At 38.5% G+C, this 19,684-nt stretch overlaps 1 protein-coding gene across 1 annotated transcript; it reads left to right on the plus strand.

Annotated features, from left to right (window-relative positions):
* The first annotated feature begins 645 nt into the window (after positions 1 to 645).
* Positions 646 to 18,995, plus strand: srms (src-related kinase lacking C-terminal regulatory tyrosine and N-terminal myristylation sites). The gene is made up of 8 exons (XM_066670496.1): positions 646 to 1,815; positions 3,482 to 3,603; positions 4,493 to 4,659; positions 7,625 to 7,772; positions 11,968 to 12,126; positions 16,402 to 16,583; positions 17,510 to 17,666; positions 18,068 to 18,995. The coding sequence occupies exons 1-8, from the start codon at positions 1,469 to 1,471 to the stop codon at positions 18,265 to 18,267; spliced, it is 1,482 nt and encodes a 493-aa protein (XP_066526593.1). The 5' UTR covers positions 646 to 1,468; the 3' UTR covers positions 18,268 to 18,995.
* The last annotated feature ends 689 nt before the right edge of the window (positions 18,996 to 19,684 follow it).

The raw sequence follows: 19,684 nt of genomic DNA on the forward strand, positions 1-19,684 counted from the left end.
ACACTTTAATTTGGATTGGCGTGCCATTACTGGAAATTATGGCAGAATTTTTTTAGGCAAAACAATATGCACCACACAACTGAGGCATTAACTGCACCACAAAGCAAACACAAAGGTGTACAACAGAATGAATATCTAATCGTGTCCTGACTCATTCATTTTAGGTGTTTTGAATAAAAACACTAGGATATATTTGTGTATTAAAGCCCTTCCATCGCCCACCATTTTACAGAAAATCGACTCATTTCGAGTCTTTAAAATGACCACTCTGGATGGCTGTGTTAATTTTGTTGGTGTATCGACGATGGCATTAAGCACACTTCTAGAAAACAGGAATTCCATTGTAGTTTGAGAAACGGGTCTTTTTCCTGATATCTGTCGCTGGTACAGGCTGATGGACGCAGCGGAACTGGAGTGAGGAAGAGCTCTCAAAAACACACTGCACTCGACCGCCGACGAGGAGGAGGAGGATGGCGGAGGATGGAGGGACGAGGTCTCGCATCATTCTCCCCTCTCTGTCCATCTCTCTCTGCTCTTTTTTCCGCATTCCCTCAGCGCTCTTATATCTGCGCTAGAGCTCCATCTCTCCACCTGCGAAACAAACCGGTTCCACCTGATCTTCCGCTGCCTTTACTTCCACACCGCCGCGCCACCTGAAATAGAAGAGGAAAAGGGAGAGCGAGAAAGAAATAAAGGCGAGAATCCAGATCCAAACGACGTTTATCCAGAGCCTCGAACCGTCAACGTTGGTAACCGACGTCTCCGTGAATTCGTTTTCAAACCACTGAACGTAAAACACGTCGCTAACGGCTCACGACGGTTTACTTGAAGCGCTGAAACGCCAGGCTACGTCTCGGTGAACATGTAAAGAGGAAGAAAAAGAGAGATTTAAACTTGTCCTAACCGGCTCTATATACTATAATAGACGTGTTTTTACAGCCTAAACGTAAAGCTGTAATCTTTGCAGCTGTTTTATAGCATAAACGTATGTAAACCGCGTTGTTGACGTTTCGCGTTGACGTATAAGGTTCAAAATGAAATGGATTAAACTAGCATAAATATATTCAACACACAGATACATTTATAGCACAAACATTTTCCTAGACTCTATGTAAGGACTAATAGCACAAACCCGTGTTCAAACAACGCTGCTATTCCTGGTTACTTGAAACCGAAACATGACAGTGCTACAACTTGAACTGTAATAGCGAAGGGAAAGAGTTTTTAACTTATAACAACATTGCAGACATAACACATTCTAGAAAGCCATTTTAAGACGCCTCTGTGTTAACGTTGTTGTAAGGTCTCGCGGTGGTTAACTCTGGTTTGGACTGTAATAATCACAAAGTATCAACGTGTACAAGCGTGTATGAATGTGTAAACAGAGGAGAAAAGGGTTTTAGGCGCTGAAACCTCTCTGTGGAGCTAAGCTGGATCTCTCGGCGGAGTTTAGGCGCAGTGGCGGGGGATGGAGGGCTGCTGCCGCGGCTGTATGCCATGTCTGAAACCGCTGTGGGACTGCATCTGGCCTGATCTGCACTACCCGAGCCCCACCGCCATCTCAGAGATCCCCACCGTGTCCGGAGACTTGCGGATCCCGGCGCCGAAGAAGAAAGCCACGCAGCTGTACGCCGCTCTCTTCGACTTCGAGGCACGCAGTGAAGAGGAGCTGTCTGTCAGGGAGGGAGATAAGCTGTCCGTCATTGAGAAAAGAGGGGAGTATGTGCTCGCCAAGAAGTTGACCGGCAGCCTGCAGTCCGGCCTGGTGCCCGCCAACTACGTGGCGCTGGTGCAGGACGAGTTCGCCAAATACAAGTAAGTTTAAAGAAGGGAGAGTGAACGCCTGTCCTTGTGTTTATACGTGGCTGCTCTGCGAACCCTGCTGCTCGAGCTCAGCTCGTTTGGTACCACTGGTGATTGTCTATAGACGCAAACTGCCTTCACTCACTCACTCACTCACGTTTAGCAGGCCACGACATTCTGCACAAGGGGACATCACTGGCACCGAAATAAAAGGTGATCTGTCAGTTGACTTGGCTTGAAGAGCAGTGCTTCACATCAGTGACACTGAGTCTACCCTACCCTAATCCAATTTTTTAAAATAAAACGTCAGATAAAACCACAGATCACTATCATCCAATAAAAGGTTATTAAAGCAGATGGTTCCTAAAAATACTGGGAAATAAATGCTAAGAATGCAGTGATCCTGATTAAATAAATGCATAAGGAAAATTAAGGCAAAAATTAAGCCCACTGCTAAAAGACATTGTCAACGTAAACAATTGCACAATAATTTAACACTGACCAAATGTTCTAGCAGTGCCACATTTTAAATCTGCTTTCAAAACCAGTATACTTGTCTCTTGTTTATCACCCTTACAACTATACTTTTTCCACCATTAATAAATTAATTGATTCTTTTGTTACTTGGTGTCAAATCAGCACTGTGCCAGAAACGTTGTTCTATTCACTAGTGTTCTAAATCATTCACTTCTCAATTCCTTATTGTAACTCACCATAGAGGAAGTAATATAGTAAATAGTCACTAGGGAGCCATTTGTAACACAGTGCAAGTCTTTGTGAAAAGAAGTGACTGAGATTATGTAGCACAAGGCGTATGTGTACCTTTAGATATAAAAACAAGTGTGTTTGACTGGACTGTTACACATGTGACGTCAGTATAGTTCAAAATGTCAGACTTAGAGCAGGTGACATTCTTAAATTCCTGTGTGCTTGACATAAATCACGAGGCCTAGCACTTTGATAACAGTGGGTTTGTACTAGTCAGCGATTACCATTTGCTTTATCTTAAGCAGAACAGTTGCCCCATAGGTTGTTACCTGCTGAACGTAGACAGGTAGTGGCTGTGCTGCCTTTAGGCCTGACATGTACCTGTCACAGTTTCATAGAAACTACAGCGTGTCACGGTACACATTACACAAGCATGTGTAGGCAGCCTCGCCCATGGTTATCATAGGCTACTCTGGTTTATTGGTTATGAAACCTGTCCAAGAGCAGCTACAATGGAGATTGTTCTCCTCAAGAGTCTACCAGGGAACAGTAAATAATGCCGAAGTGCATCTTGGTATTTTCTGTATAGAGAGCATGAAAATACCATACAGTAAATTTAGCTTGAAATATGTATGCATGATATATATACCTACTTATAATGTAGATTGCATTGCATGTATACAACTATGTGCAATACTGCTTAAATGAAATGTTAAAGTTTTGATAACACTTGTTAAAGTATATGATTTTAATGAATACCTATGCAATACAATTTTGTGCAAGATTTGTAATTGTTTGCTGATGTTAACATTGGAAAATATAAAATAAGACATTTGTAAGACATATTTTCATGTTTCAGTCTGTGTGTGTGTGAGAGAGAGTGTGTACAATACACTTTAATTTTATTGGCTAATACAAGTGACATTCATGCAGCTGAATTGTGATTTGTGTGTGTGTGTGTGTGTGACAGATGGTACTATGGGAACATAAACAGACAGAAAGCTGAGCAGCTGCTCTTGGCTCCCCAGAATAAAACGGGTTCTTTCCTGGTTCGAATCAGTGAGAGCCACAGCGATGAATACACCATTTCAGGTCAGCATGATTGTGTTCAATATCTTCCCCCATCAGCACGGATACCCGATTTATCTGTAAAAAAAATACATCTGAAATGCATGTTGCCATTTGCTTCTTTACCAGGATTGTACTATCTCATCCTCCTTTTCCCTTTCTAGTTCTCACCTTTCATATTTTGTCTGCTCTGTTGCACCTGCTTAGCACTGTCTTTGCTTCTGCGGCTTTGTATTTCCCACATTCCCTCATCCACCATTTCTCTGCCTCCTCTTCCTCTCGTATGATAGGCCAAGTTGCACCTCTTACTGGCTGAATCAGCAATTCTGTTTCCCCTTTGGAGGGCAGTAGAGTATGTGCTATTATTGTCTATACCACCTACAATAAAATTGCACGCCAAGCATCAGAATCCAAATGTATTTTTTATATAGTAGTATATTATAAACAGCAATATGTATTACCAACATTATTATCACCCATGACCATGGAAAATAAGAAAAGAATGCGAATTAAGAAATAGGACCAATGTATTTTAAAAAAAAAATCTCATTTTAAACTTAGCTTTGCACATTTATATTTAAAATGTTTTTGATGTCTCCCTGTTTTTTATCTTCAAATTCCAGTTGGAAATTGGGTGCAGATTGGCAAGGTCACATGGCTGGCCGAAATGTATTAATGTATGATCCTTTTAACTGAAACAGCTATATTTATTTATTTAAACAAAAACTAATAAAAGGCAACTGTTCTTTCTAAAGGCAGATTCAGAATATTTAAGGCTGAAGATTTCAAACTGAAATAAATAAATGAGTACAAAATATAATCATATATATTTATTTTTACAGGATTAATATTCATTTTGGAATATAAAATAAACCACTAAAATATCTGATTTATTTTAACATTCCTTTCACAGCCAGGAGCGAAACAAATGTCTTCCATTTCCGCATCCATCGCTCTACAATTGGTGCTTATTTTGTGTCTGATAAGATCTCCTTTGCCACTCTGGATGAGCTTATCAGATATTACCAGAACAACCCCAGGAGCCTGGGCTGCCCTCTGGATCAGCCATGCGTACAGCAGGTACACTTTTACATTGCTGTCATCAATATAAAGCTGTAAAAACATGGTTCTTTGATTTGTTTTGTCTTCAATAAGATCTCTAAATTAAACATTAAAAGTACTGAAGACTGCGGAAGAAAGTCCAACGACTTTCTGGTTGTTCTTAATAGTAGATCAGTAAACAGGTACCACAAAGTGCCCAGCTGATTTATTGACCAGTGCTGATATTCTGTGGGTTTTGCGGTATCAGTAATGGTTTGTCGTTTCATCCATTTATGCTGTGACACATTGGTGTATAACATGAAAGAAACCTTTCTTTGACTAGAACGGATGTTGGAACAGTAATTCCAAGTAAATGGCAGTTAGAAAAAATGAATCGCGTTGCTTGGAAATCTTTGAACAAAATTAATTAGCTACGTATTTGTGTATTTATGCTGTTTTGTGGTTGTTGCTTAATTACATTAAAATCCCTTTGCACTTGTGCTCACATATGCATCCATTCACTCAATATTTCACTCACTCATGTTCACAAAGCATTTATATCAATAAATACTTTTACAGTTTTTTCCCTTTTTTTTCAGGCTGTTTTTCTTATGATGCATTAATTCACACAGATTTTATGTGTTGCCTCCTATTACTATCTATGGAGACCAGCAGCAGCTCTGCACAGAGGTCTCTGGGTGTGGTAGCGGCGTGTATGAGGCGAAGTAGACGGCAATAAGTTGAGATTTCTCCACGTTTATGCAAGTTAGAAGCGAGCTTCCCTGGTGATGGCCAGTCAGCACTGCATGGAAATGGCTGCACCATGACACAAGCCCCAAGCCTGATGACACAAACTCATGATGTCATGACACAAACTAATTGTACAGAGACGTGTAAAAGACGGCAAAGGCTTAAATATCAGTTATCAGTCCCTCCTCCATTTTTTATGCTGACTTTGTGTCATTCCTGGTGATTTTATAATTAGATATTAAGCAAATGTAAAGATTAAACCAATCTTACCGTTCCAACTTCATTAAAAAGATTAAACATGTTTTAAGAGACCCACGAGGAGTGCAGACAAGCCCAGTACTTCTCATGGGTCTATTAACACTTATTTAATATTTTTAATGAAGTGGGAATGCTAAGATTGTTTTATTTATTATATATTTTTTTACATTTGTTTAATTAGTTTAACTACACACACTCATTTAGAAAAAATAATTCAAATCATTTATGAACATTCAGCTGTAGATAAAACACTGAAGGAAAATAGTGGCACAAAAGGCACAGTGTCTTATTTGCATACAGCATTTGTCTCCATATATACACACTCTTGGGGCAGACAAACCTGCTTGCGTTTTTAAATGACATGCCCCAAAGCTGTCAGCAGATGGCGAAGGAAGCGTCACTTCGCTGTACTTTGATTGCAGCGTTAGCACAATGAAGAGGTGTTTCAACACTTCAGCAAATGCACACAGTGTATCTCATGCTGCTTGCCTACACATATAGGCTTTTCTGAATTAGTTTTTGTACACTGAACAACCACTGGATTTGAAATACCTACCTAGTATCAACACATATAGTCAATTTTATCAGCTCTAGCTCCCCTGCTGTGTCTGATCCACTCATACCAGCACAACAAACACACAACCACCACGTCAGTGTCACTGCAGCACTGTGGATGGTCCACCACCCGAATCATATTTGCTTTTTTGTGGTCCTCTAGGGGTCCTGACCATTGAAGAGCAGGGTGAAATGGGTATAAGAAAATATATAGAGAAACAGGTGCACTACAGTCTGTAGTAGTAAAAGTACAGAGTGCTCCCGTATGGTCAGTGGAGCTGATAAAATGGGCAATGAGTGTAGATTCAAGGTAGGTGTTCCTAATTTAGGAACTAAATAAGGGACCTGGAGGTTGCTGGTTCGATTCCAGGTGACTGTCTGTGAGGAGTTTGGTGTGTTCTCCCTGTGTCCGTGTGGGTTACCTCCGGGTGTTCCAGTTTCCTCCCACAGTCCAAAAGGTGGATTGGTGACTCAAAAGTGTCCGAGTGTGTGTGTGTGTGTGTGTTGCCCTGTGAAGGACTAGCGCCCCCAAGGGTGTATTCCCCCCTTGCGCCCAATGATTCCAGGTAGGCTCTGGACCCACCGTGACCCTGAACTGGATAAGTGCTTACAGATAATGGATGGATGGATAGACAAGATAGGTGTTTCCTAATCCCAGTCATTGTTCAGTATATAAGGCTTTATATTCAACATTTTTGTCACCCTAGTATTTAAGTATTAATTTTTGATGGTGAGAATGGTATAATAACTCAGTTCAGTTTTGTTACATTTAAAGATTCTGGCTCCATTTTATTTCCTTACATTTATTTCCTTAAATGTATTTACAGATTACTCAAAGGCACAAATTTTAAGAAGGGAAAATTACTCTCTGTAGCTCTTAGGTTTTTTGTATTCTTAATCATATTTACGGCATGTAAATGAATCCTGTGCCCTTTAGAATACTTTTAGCGTTAAGAATTTAGCATTCTTAAATATCTTGGAAATAACTGCCAAAATCTCAGTTTCTCAAGTCAATTCTCAAGTTACCTTATGATTGGTTTCTCATTATTTATCCATAATATTCTAAATGTATACACCCAAAACACACAATCTATTCATAGAAAAGAACAGTCACCAGTGAATTTCATTCAGTCATTTATTAGTTATAAGAACAGCTGTATCCTGTAAATGACACACCTATGTATAAACAATGTTCCTATTAGTGTAATCTGCATCAGGTATTGTATAACAAATGTATTCCAGTCATAAATAAGAGGTGTACAGGAAGTATTCTTTTATGAAGATGTTTTCTATATTTTTCTGTATGATATTATAGCCACTGTAATAGGGTTATATGCATGTTTTATACATGTTTATAATGATGTAGGTAAAAGTAGGGTGTATGACTGGATAATGTCATCCAACTGCATGTATGTGTGTGTGTGTGTATGTGCATGCGTAGAGGGAGCTCTTTGACATGGAACCATGGGAGAGGCCGAGAGAAGAGTTCCAGCTGAGCAAGAAGCTGGGGGAGGGTCACTTTGGTGAAGTTTGGGAAGCATTCTGGAAAGCCAAGAATAAGAGAGTGGCCATCAAAATGCTGAAACAAGGTGAGGTTATTTGCTATACTCTAGGAATGTAACTACTGATAATATTAGAGTCTTTTGCTTTTACATTTTAGCATTATTCACATTACACATTTGACACACAATATGTGTTGGCCAAACAGCTGAACAAAATAATAAAATAACAATACAATCAAAAATTAAGGACCACAGAGATGATTGTCAAATATTATATGATTAGCTTGTGTTATTGACCGAAAGTTTAGAATTTGATCTTATTACACACTTCTACTTGGTCTATTTAGTCACATATATCAAATTACATAATGTTTTAATATTATTGCCAATAACTGAACTTGTATTATTAAAAAAAATGAAATAGAAAATGAAAGCAGCCTGTGATAATCACTAGAAACACTGGATGGCAACATTGTCCCACAGACACTATGGTCTTGCCAGTGTGGTTATGCTGCAATCATGATACCAGGTGGCTTTAATTGAAATTATGGCTTGAAAAATGATCAGCCGAGACGAGCTTCTTGAGTTTGGCACTAGATTACTTAAGCTAATGTAGCCTACAGTTAATAAATGCATATGCCACCAATCTCACACAGCAAAAATGTCTTATTCAATCTATGTAACTTGCAGTGGGGAAAGTGTGTAAAGTAGATTGGGCTTATTAAGGCCATAGTGAGATAAAAGAGGAAACAAGAATAGTATTCACCATAACAAGTCACAGCATTTCCCATAATTCTCTATCTAACTCTCTCCCACACACACGCTTACACCTGTGCGTGCGCACACACACGCACGCACGCACGCACACACACACACACAGATACACACGTGCCTTACCCACCTGTGTAGTCATGATAGAAACCAGAATGTGTGTTACCACAGAGAGGAAGTTTGTGTAGAAAACTGGGAGTTACCACAGAACAGCATCATCCTTCCTCATTCTTCATTGTTCATTTTTACTCTCAGGCTGAACATATCTTCATGTCACTCATCTGCTTCATTACATTAACACAGTGGAACAGAGCTGTTACGGTTTTACAGTTGATGATTAGTGCTTACTTCACCTTAGCTATATCACACACGACACCTACCCAACACATGGAAACACATTGGTGTGTTCTCCCCATGTCCATGTGGGTTTCCTCTGGGTGCTCTGGTTCCCTCCCATGGTCCAAAAACACAAGTTGGTAGTGGATTGGCAACTGAAAATATGCCAACTGTCAGTAGGTGTGAGTTTTTGAGTGAACACGTGAGTGTGTGCTGCCCTGTGAAGGACTTGTGCCACCTCCATGGTGTGTTCCTGTGCCCAGTGATTCCGGGTAGGCTCCGGACCCAGCGCGACCCTAAGCTGGATAAGCGGTTGCAGACAATGAATAATTAATGGAATTAATTCAAATTTAAAAAATATAAATATGTCAAATTGATTTCATTTGAAGTTTACTTTGTAACTGTTACCACCTTCTTGTATCCTTTTTAAACATGTGCTTTTTTTCAGTGACCTTTCTTGTTTGCATGTTTCAATGAAATGTTGAATGTCAATCCGTAACACTGCTAGTGTGGAATCTGTTTTGTTATAGTCAGTAGTTTTTGTTCTGTAATAGGAATAACTTTATGAGAAGGCTTTAGCCACTGTGGTTTCAGAACCTGGGAACTTCCATGTCTTTTCTTGAATAAATAATGTATTTTTCCACTCATATTTTCACTTTGGTGTCCTGGCTGTCTAAGAAGGAATATGTGCCACATTCTATTTCATGTAATATAACATTTTAGCACACCTGTACAGCTCTGTCAAAATGAAAGTCATGTGTAGTGAAGGACATATACGTTACAGTTTGTAAGAAAAGCACATTTCTGTTCGAATAGTTATAAACGATTACTTAGGATAGTGGGCACAATGTCAGATTTTAATTTAAAGGTAGTCTATTGATACATAGAGGAACCATATTGTTGTACTGTATTTTATTTTGTTGTGTACTCAGTGTTTGTTCCTGATGTGCAGCAGTGGAAGTAAGTGTGGGAATTCCCTGTGTTCCTCTTGACAAACAAGCTGAGTTATGGTTTTGCTTTTATTGTCAATGCTAAACTAAGCTGGCTCCTAAGGGTTTGTTGGCTTCAGTCTTTTTATTCATTACTGGATGTTTGCTCAAGGGTAATAAATACAAATCATTAATTTAGCCATTCAAAAATAACCTTTCTTTTTGAATCCTTGATGTAGGTGCATTGTGTGCTATACATATTGCTGCAATTTTACACTGCTTTCTTAATTTCCAGTATGATATTGCATTGTGCTGTTAATTCTTGGATCTGAAGTTCATTCATAATAGTTTTTTTGTGTATTTTATTATGTATTTCTGTAAAATGTATCTACCTCAGAAATCCCTATTTTCTCTATAGGAGGAAAATAAAGAAATAAAGGTAGTATTACAAATTGCATTATATTAACACACCATGCAGGATTTCAGTAATATAACAGATGATAATGGATTCTTATGTCTCTGATTATGTATCTAAAAGGTGGAACCAATGAATGTTTTGTGTGTGTCTGTGTGCAGCTGGTATGTTATATCACAGTGTACTTGTGGTCATGAGTATTGTGAAATCACTGTATGCAATTCTTATTTTACTGTAACTTACTATGAGTATGGCACACAAAATTATTGTGAAAGAAACCAGTAGCAAAGAATTTACAATAAATTTCACAGTAAAATTTTTATAGTGATTATAAAATGATCCACATCCTCTCAAATGAAAACTGACTATTGTTTATTAATTATGGCTGATGTTGAGCAATTTACATTTATGGCTTTATTACATTATTGCTTTTTTGAGCCAAGCATTGCAGAAAACAGCACACACAGACAGTATAATCAGGAATAGCATAGGATGCGGTAGTCACCATGTCCAATGACATGTGCCAGCAAGAGGGGCATAAAGAGTAAATAGAGTATAGGAGCTGTGGGACTGTATTTCTGGTGTGATGGAGCTGTGTGTAAAAGTTTTCATACATATTGGCCCATATATCATCAAAGGTGCCCATAAACGAGCACAGCTTTGACTCCAATAAATCACATATAAACTGTTTATTGTTTGATTTGTAAAACATTTTTATGATTTAAGTGCAGCTCAGGGCCCCATTTTTGTATTATTGACATTGCCCTAATTCATGTAGATATTTTGGTAATGAGCCAATGACTGGATTCATAAGCACACTGTCCCTCTTACTGAATATAATTTCTTAGATTTACTTAAGATGATATAATTATGTGATGGGTGGCACTGTGGTGCAGCAGGTAGTGTTGTAGTCACACAGCTCCAGGGACCTAGGAAATAATCAGGGAATTTGTGTGTTCTCCTCGTGTCCACGTGGGTTTCCTCCCACAGTCAAAAAAAACACATGTTGGTAGGTGGATTGGCGACGCTAAAGTGTCCAAAGGTGTGAGTGCATGTGTCACACTGTGAAGGATTGGTGCTACTTCTAGGCTGTGTTCCCTTGCTCCCAGTGATTTTTTTTTCATTTATTTGTTGTAAGTAGCATAGAATAAACATGTGGTATGTCTTATAACACGGAATAGGTGCAGCATTCTTTACATGAGTGAAAATGTAAAAATGAAGTACATCCACTTTTGTACTGGATCTCCATGTACCTTATCCATTGGTATTATTGTTAAGACATTTTATTTAACTGCAAATCAAGCTTTTTTTTTTTCAAACATTGTTAAACTGTTTTGTTTAAACTGACACTTGTACCAGACACAATTTTGATGGAAGAGAAATGCCAAAGATGTATCTGATGAATATCTAATGGTCTATGAAAATTGCAAGTGCCCATTTTTGTAAACATTTCCCTCTGCAATTTAGCTTAATTTATCCATGGCAGTGATCAAATACACATACATTGATTACCTGCAGACACCTTCAGTGCCCAAGCAGCATTTTGTGGGGGTTAGATGCCTTGCTCATGGGCACTTCAGCCATGGATGTTCTAGCCTGTCACCAGCCCTTCTCTGGAAGCTAGGCCATGGCTGCCCTATGGGAAGGTTTTACAAACTGTTATAATAATGTTTCTTAGAGTTGTTTGTGGTTTCATTGGTCTGAAATAAATGAGTACTTTTTGAACCATAAAATGTACTGTATAACCTGATTAATCAGCCCTAAAAGACTAGTTACAAGAAATCTTTTTGACTAATGTAATAACACTCAGTATTCTCTCTCCCTTTTTCAGAGGACACTAAATTAGATGAATTTGTGAAGGAGGTCCATGCTCTGAAGAACCTGCACCATCCTAAGCTCATTCAGCTGCTTGCACTGTGTACACGAGGAGAACCTGTCTACATTGTCACAGAGCTCATGACCAAAGGCAGCCTCAAGTCCTACCTCGCCAGTGAGTACTTTTTGAATCTAAAATTAGACATCTTCTTATGGATGAAATGCCAATTCCTTTCTATTTCCAGACATAAAATATTGTGTCACTGATGCAACTCTTTACAGTGTATTACATTTTGAAAGTCTTGGATGTTTAGAAAATGTAATAAGAATGTTTTTATTTTCATTGTCCAACATATAACAAAATTTTACATTTAACCATCCATGGCTGTGAAAACACACCCACACACTAGTGCACTAGGGGCAGCGAGCACACACACAGCAGAGGGTCCTCAGTGCCAGGAACATTCAGGAATAATGTACATTGCTCAAAGGGCAGCTCAGCTGTGGATGTTTAGAGAGAAGACCGCATTGTTTCTTCACTATCCCTACCCACAATTTCCTTCTACTTTTGGGGATCCAACCGGTGAGCTTACAGTCCCAAACCCTCTTCTCTAACCATTAGGCCACAGCGGCTGTACTATCCTGTACTCTCCATAGAAGTGGTGTTTATCTGAAGGCACAAAGCTGTCCGGTAAATGCTTATAGTTTCACATGTGACAGATGAAATACCTGACACACCTTTCCAGGATTGCGCAAGAGAGTGGCTGTGAAGACTTTCAATGGAACACATTTAAAATTGTGGTCTCAGGTTATGTGTATATATATATATATATATATATATATATATATATATATATGTGGAATGAATGAGAAAGTACTTGCTGAGACGTCAGCTTGGAAAATATTGTAGGTCTAACAAACTACAGATTGTTACTGTGGGTAACAATGATGGATAATAAAGATAAGAGATAAAGCTTTTACGTTGTTTCCCATCAGTTGCTGTGTCAGTATGCCTGCACCAGGAAGGTGCATTCCAGAAAGTGCTACTGTAGGCTTGTATTATGTAAATGTAGTATGTAGTTCTATGTAAAAATAAATGACCCTGCTATATTTGACGTAAGAAGTTTATAGCAGTGAACTAAAGTCAGTGGCAACCCTTTCACACACACTCTAATTTTATTTACATTTTTCAATGGCTAAATGGCTAAAAAGTAAAATGTATTAATTTTTCTTGGTCAAAATTGATTAACAATATTTCACTAATAATTCAACACATAAAGACATTAAATATAAAGATGTTCTCTGAAAACTAAGAGAAGACTGCAGCTTTCAATCAGAACCACACTAGAATGATGTCTCTGTTTCTGGCTCCTCTGTTGGTTTTTCTGATCATAAGCTCATTGAGTGTTAACTTTGTATGCCCGTCCCTCTCAAGTCTTCTGAGAAATTGTTCTTTTTGTAATCTCAACTCTATTTCTACCTACACCTTTTCTTGCTCTCTTCAGTCTTCTTTTGAATCTGATATTATCAAGCTGTTTTCACCTGAAGATTTGTTCACTCACTACAATAATACTATCTCTGCTATACTTGATAAACATGCTCCTCTTAGGACTAAATTAGTCCCTGCTACTCATTCTTCCCCTTGGTTCACATTAGGGCTTAGAGCTATGAAAGCTAAAGTCAGGTGGTTAGAGCGCCTGTACAAGAAAACCAGTCTCACTGTTCATTTCTCTCTCTTTACTGAGCAGGTTTCCAATTATAAGGAGGCTCTAAACACTGCTCATTCTCTTATCTATTCGAATCTTATAAATACTGGCAGACATAGGCCCAAAACTCTCTTCAACACCATAAATAAACTTCTTCAACCTCTCTCTCCCACCATCTCTAATTCCTCTGTGCAGTGTCAAATCTTTCTGAATTATTTTCAGGACAAAATGAATAACATTTTCAAGCACTTCCCCTTGAGAACTCTATCCTTTCTCTCGCAGGCCGCTGCTTCTCCAGCATCTGATAACTGTCTTTCTGCCTTCACCTCTGTTTATCCTTCCACAGTCTGTCAGATTATGTCTAGATCATCATCCTGCTCATCTCAGCTTGATCCTGCTCCTGCTTCTATTCTTAAATATGCTGTTTCCATTATTTCTGTACCTGTTTCACATTTAATCAACCTGTGTTTCTCTCTAGGCACTTTTCCATCTTCACTTAGGGTAGCTGCTGTCACGCCAACATTAAAGAGACCTGAGTTAGATCCGTCCTCTCTGGCCAATAACAGACCGATCTCTAACCTCCCCTTCCTGGCCAAAGTGATGGAAAAAGCCACTCAGTTACATGAATTTCTATCAAGCAACAATCTATATGATCCTCATATATGAGAGATGGATTTCTCAACGTCCTGGTTCTTCTAGATCTATTATCTGCCTTTGACACTGTTAATCATGACATCAACATTTCCAGACTATGATCTGTTGGTATTACTCGCCTAGTCCTTAATTGGTTACAGTCTTATCTCACGAACAGACAATATTACGTTAAATTAGGATCTCATAAATCATCTATGGCTGCTGTTGATCAGGGTGTACCACAGGGATCTGTTCTTGGGCCTCTCCTCTTCATTATATACATTATCCCACTTTGTCAGATTATCCGTAATCATGGTCTTAATTTTGACTGCTATGCTGATGATATTCGAATCTATATCAGCACTGCTTCTTCCACTGCTTCTGCACACTAACTATCTAAGACACAGTGCTAATAAAACAGAAGTTTTACTAGTTGGAGCCAAATCACCACTTTCTCATGTTTCTCATTTCTCTGTTGACATTGATGGTGCAGCTATCAAGCCAGTCTAGGTTGTTAAAAACATTGGCTGTCTTGTTGATTCCACACAATCCTTCTCATATCAAGTCTGTCTCTAAAACGGCGTTTTTCCATTTGCATAACATTGCACGATTACCCCGCATGCTTAGTGATACTGACTCTAAAATGTTGATCAATGCCTTTATTTTTTCTTGAATCGATTACTGTATCTTCCTTTTCTATGGCCTTCCTGTCAAATTAATTAACCATCTCCAGTACATCCAAAACTCTGCAGCTAGAGTTCTTACATCTACAAAGCACACTTCATGTATTACACCTGTCCTCCAGCAACTACACTGGGTCCCTGTCATTTCTCGGATAAAATATAAAATTCTTCTTCTAACCTTTAAAGCTTTACATGGCTTGGCTCTGGTGTATCTTTCTGATCGGATTCTTCATTACCGTCCCTCTCGCACACTTAGTTCGACCAACACTGGACTTCGAACTGTCCCTCATACCAGACACTCAACCATGGGTGGCAGATCCTGTAGTTCAGCTGCTCCCAGTCCCAGAACACTGCTTCAATCTCTTCATCTCTGTTCTTCACTGTCTTTCTTTAAATCTCTGCTTAAAACGTTCCTCTTCTCTTTATCCTTTTTCACTTAATGCAGCGCCTCATGCTCATACGCCTTGCACTCCCATCACTTCCCCTTGTGCTCCAGCTCTGAATCTGACTTCTGGGAATGTGGGTTTGTGTGGACCAGTCAGAAAGGATACTGTGTTTGTGCACATGAGCTCACACCCAGGGAATTAGTTCTGGCTGACTGGGTGGGGTTGTATCATTGGCCTTGGCGTGGGTGACCTGCATAAGTGTGTAGATACTACTGATTTGTAGGTGAATATTTTAGAGAGACACAAATCTACATCTTTACCCAAGAAGTCCATGGTTAGTTCAGCAAGACAACGGCAGACCTGTACGTGCTATAACATCATGGAGTGTGTGTGATCAACTGGACTGCAGGCAGGCCTTTCTTCTATGGTGCATGATGAAAAGAAGGGTCAAATAACTGCAACCAAAACCTGCTGAGCAGCTGAAGTCTTGTACCAAGCAACAATAGGCAACAATCACACTTACAGAATAACAATTTGTATCCTTACTTATGATTAAATAAGTATTAAAAGGAAAGGTGGTGTAAACATGATTCTGTCCCAAATGTTTTGGAATGTGTTGCAAGCATCAAATTTTAAATTTGTCTATATTTACACAATACAATCCAGGTGGTCAATGAATAAATGCCAATCTTTTCTTTGTTCTTTTGTCTGTTAAATGAAGGTTAAATTGATGAACAAATTACAGATTTCAGTTTTTATTTATTTTTGAGGACGTTACCCAGTTTGTGTGGAAATGGGTTTGTAACTAGTTGAGTCAAATGAGACTGGATATAATAAAAAGGAAAGCTGGAATTATTGTGCTAATATGATTTAATGTGATATCATTTCGATGTATTATTTTATTACATTGCTGCACATGAACTCAGTGGCAATTGAAGCCCATATAAGACCAAAGACAATAACCTGACAATAACCTCATATTACATTTTCCTTTTAGAGATATACGTTTTTTTCACGTTCTCTTTCTTCCTCTTTTCCACAGCTCCAGAAGGTCAGGTTTTGACCTCAGCTCATCTGATCTACATGGCCTGTCAGGTGGCAGAGGGCATGGCCTACCTGGAAGACAGACACATTGTCCATCGAGACCTGGCTGCTCGAAACGTCCTGGTGGGAGCTGAACTGGAGTGTAAAGTGGCCGATTTTGGTCTGGCTCGTATTATAAAGGTAAAGACGATAAATTAATTGCACCTCCCAGAATCACTGAGTCACTGCTGGACATAAAGCATTTGAGCTGTTAGAGAGAATCTTTCTTGGTGATGATGGAAATGAACATATTTGGATTATTGACTTGAAATATTGTTGTTTTTTTTTATTATGCTCACTTATAACTTCAGAATTAATGGGCAGCGGTATGTAAATGTACTTTTATTCTGTGAGATCATTAAAATAATACAGTACCAGTCAAAGGTTTGGATACATCATCTCATTATTAATTGGTGGAATAGGGCTATTCACTGTATAGAACTGTGTACCAGTCCAACCTCTGCACAACCCATTAAAAGTTATGGTGCCAAACACATTAAGAAGGTGAGCAGTCCTACAAATGAACTCTTGACAAGGCCACAGCTGTTCACTGAAAACCGTTCCAGTTGACGACCTCATCAAGCTGACTGAGAGAACGCAGAGAGTGCGCAAAGCTGTCATCAAAGCAAAATGTGGCTACTTTGAAGAATCTAAAGTATAAAACATATTCTGTTTTGTTTAACACTATTTAGGTTTCCTACATAATTCCATTAGTTTTCCTTCATATTTTTAATGTCTTCCATATTTATTTACAATGTAGAAAATAATAAAAAAAAAACAAAGAAAAAGCATTGAATGAGAATTGAACTGGTACTGTAAACTCCCAATATGTGGGAAATGGCCCCAAACAAACAAAAAACCCTCCCTGAGTGGGTGTGTCCAAACATTTGACTGGTACTGTACATTTTTTACAGCTTTGTTTCCATATACAAATATAGGTAAATGTTTGTGGTACAAATTTAAATATGAAACAATAAAACAAAAATAATAAAATTAGGACCAATGGATTAAGACTATCAAACTTTGTATATATAATTATGCAAATGTGTGCCTGTATGTGTTTGTAGGACAGTGTGTATACAGCTAGTAAGAACACAAAGATCCCAGTGCGATGGACAGCTCCTGAAGCAGCTCTGCACCAGCGCTTCTCTGTTAAATCTGACGTCTGGTCTTTCGGAGTGCTGCTTTATGAGATGATGTCACGGGGGAAGATGCCTTATGAGGGTATGAGTTTGAAGCAAAAGAAATCTGCTACATTTGCTGCATGTTGTGTGCCATGTAATTTGTTAAATATGTAGAACTAGGTTTAAACTTTGGGCTAAAATATCAACACGTCACATGTTGTTGCTGTTGAGCAATGTATGTGCGTGTTTGAAACATTTTTTAACGTAATTTTTGAAAATATCATTTATATTGTGTTAAAAATTCATGGTGAATGTAAAAAAATACAAATGCTCCAAAATGGAAAAAAAATTGTTACTTTATGTTTCATTCCAAGTTATTCCAATAAATTACAAATTTGATTTCATCACAGCAGTGATATGTTCTAAAATCTTTGTAGCATTAGCAAGTAATTCTCATCTAAAACTCATCAAAGATCACTCTCATTTTACCCCATTCTTCAGGAAAGAGCAACAAGGAGGTGTTGGAGATTTTAGCCTCAGGATACAGGTTGCCCAGCCCAAGCCGCTGTCCACCCAACATCTACCGCATGATGCTGGAATGCTGGGCTCCAGAGAGCTCCAAGAGACCTTCCTTCCATGCCCTGCACAGCCAGCTGGACAACATCTACTCAAGAATCTACTACAAGACCATTGAAGTGTAGAGCCAGAGCCATGCTCAACATCGTCAAGAGATTTTAGAAATGAAGTTACTGAATTTGCAGATGTCAAATTGATGGACACTTGCCAAAACTGTTTTGTATTTGCTAATGTTTTTTTTTATTGTACTCTATAACATCACGTGCAATAATGACTTCCTGTGAGGGACGATAAGTTTGAAGAGAAAGAAAAGAACAGAGACACCAGTGTCCATCTACAGTGCCACATTTTTTTTCCCTGAGCATCCAGCTCCGTTTTTGGTGAGGGCTCTCTTTTTTGTGGATTTTCTTATTGCATAACAGTATTCAGCCTTTGCTGGTCACACAGTGAAAATGACATTATGATGAGTTCCTATATAAAGAGGAGGTTCTTATGCCTGCTTTCAGGTGAGTATTTTACCAATGATTCACCTGCCAACTGTGGACCTTCTCACAGAGAATAAAGAAGCCAGCAAAAGCAGATCTGTTACAGTGGATACAGCATCTCTGGAGATTTATTCTGGATGTGTTAAATCACTTTTGAAAAAAAATTCCTTGCTTGCATTTTATTTCAGATATGCACTCCAAGCACTTATGCTGCAGTTACGTTTGAAAAGCAAGAGCCATAAATGTAAAAGAAAAAAAAATCCTGTATTTAATTTTTGAATGCCTCGTTCTCTGCTTCACAGAAATCATTTCTGTGACATTTGTCTTCCTTTCTATAACAGGAGGGAAATGCATTATGCACCATGAACTGTAAAGATATTTTAAATAAAATATTTTTTGAATGAGTGTGTGCAAAATTCATTTCTGAGTACGAGTAAATCAGGTCGGAATCTCGTCAATATAGATTTCCTATAGATTACTTTTCAGAAAAATAAATCTGAGCTAAAGAGGTAAAATTAGATTAATCTTAAATCATGGAAAAAGATTTCCAGTTCTTCTTCCTTCTACAGTATTGAGTCTGATAGAATATCAACACTGCTGCAACGTAAAATGTATGATATTCACTTTACTCTGTAAAACACCTATGGAAATTGCAAAAAGAATTGTTTTGCAATGTCATGAAAACCAACTTTTTACCCTTGTCCAGTATTCTGGCTGCAGTGTGCCTCTTTGGTTATAACAAGCACAGCACAGCCATTCACAACACAAAACATTTACATATGAACAAGAGTTTAATAAACTCTTAAAAAAAATCCAGATTGTTTCATTCTCAGGGATAAAGAAAGTCTGGAAAATAGACATAAAAATTGATTATAGTTTGTTTTGTTACATAAACCAATTAAATGTATAAAGGGTGTATGTAATGTTATGATTATTATTATATGAATTGGTAAGTGGGGCGGCATGGTGGTGCAGCAGGTAGTGTTGCAGTAACACAACTCCAGGGAGGTTGTGGGTTAGTGTCCCTAGTGACTGTCTGTGAGGAGTTTGGTGTGTT

This window comes from Hoplias malabaricus, chromosome 5, assembly GCF_029633855.1.
Source record: "Hoplias malabaricus isolate fHopMal1 chromosome 5, fHopMal1.hap1, whole genome shotgun sequence".
Classification (NCBI taxonomy): domain Eukaryota; kingdom Metazoa; phylum Chordata; class Actinopteri; order Characiformes; family Erythrinidae; genus Hoplias; species Hoplias malabaricus.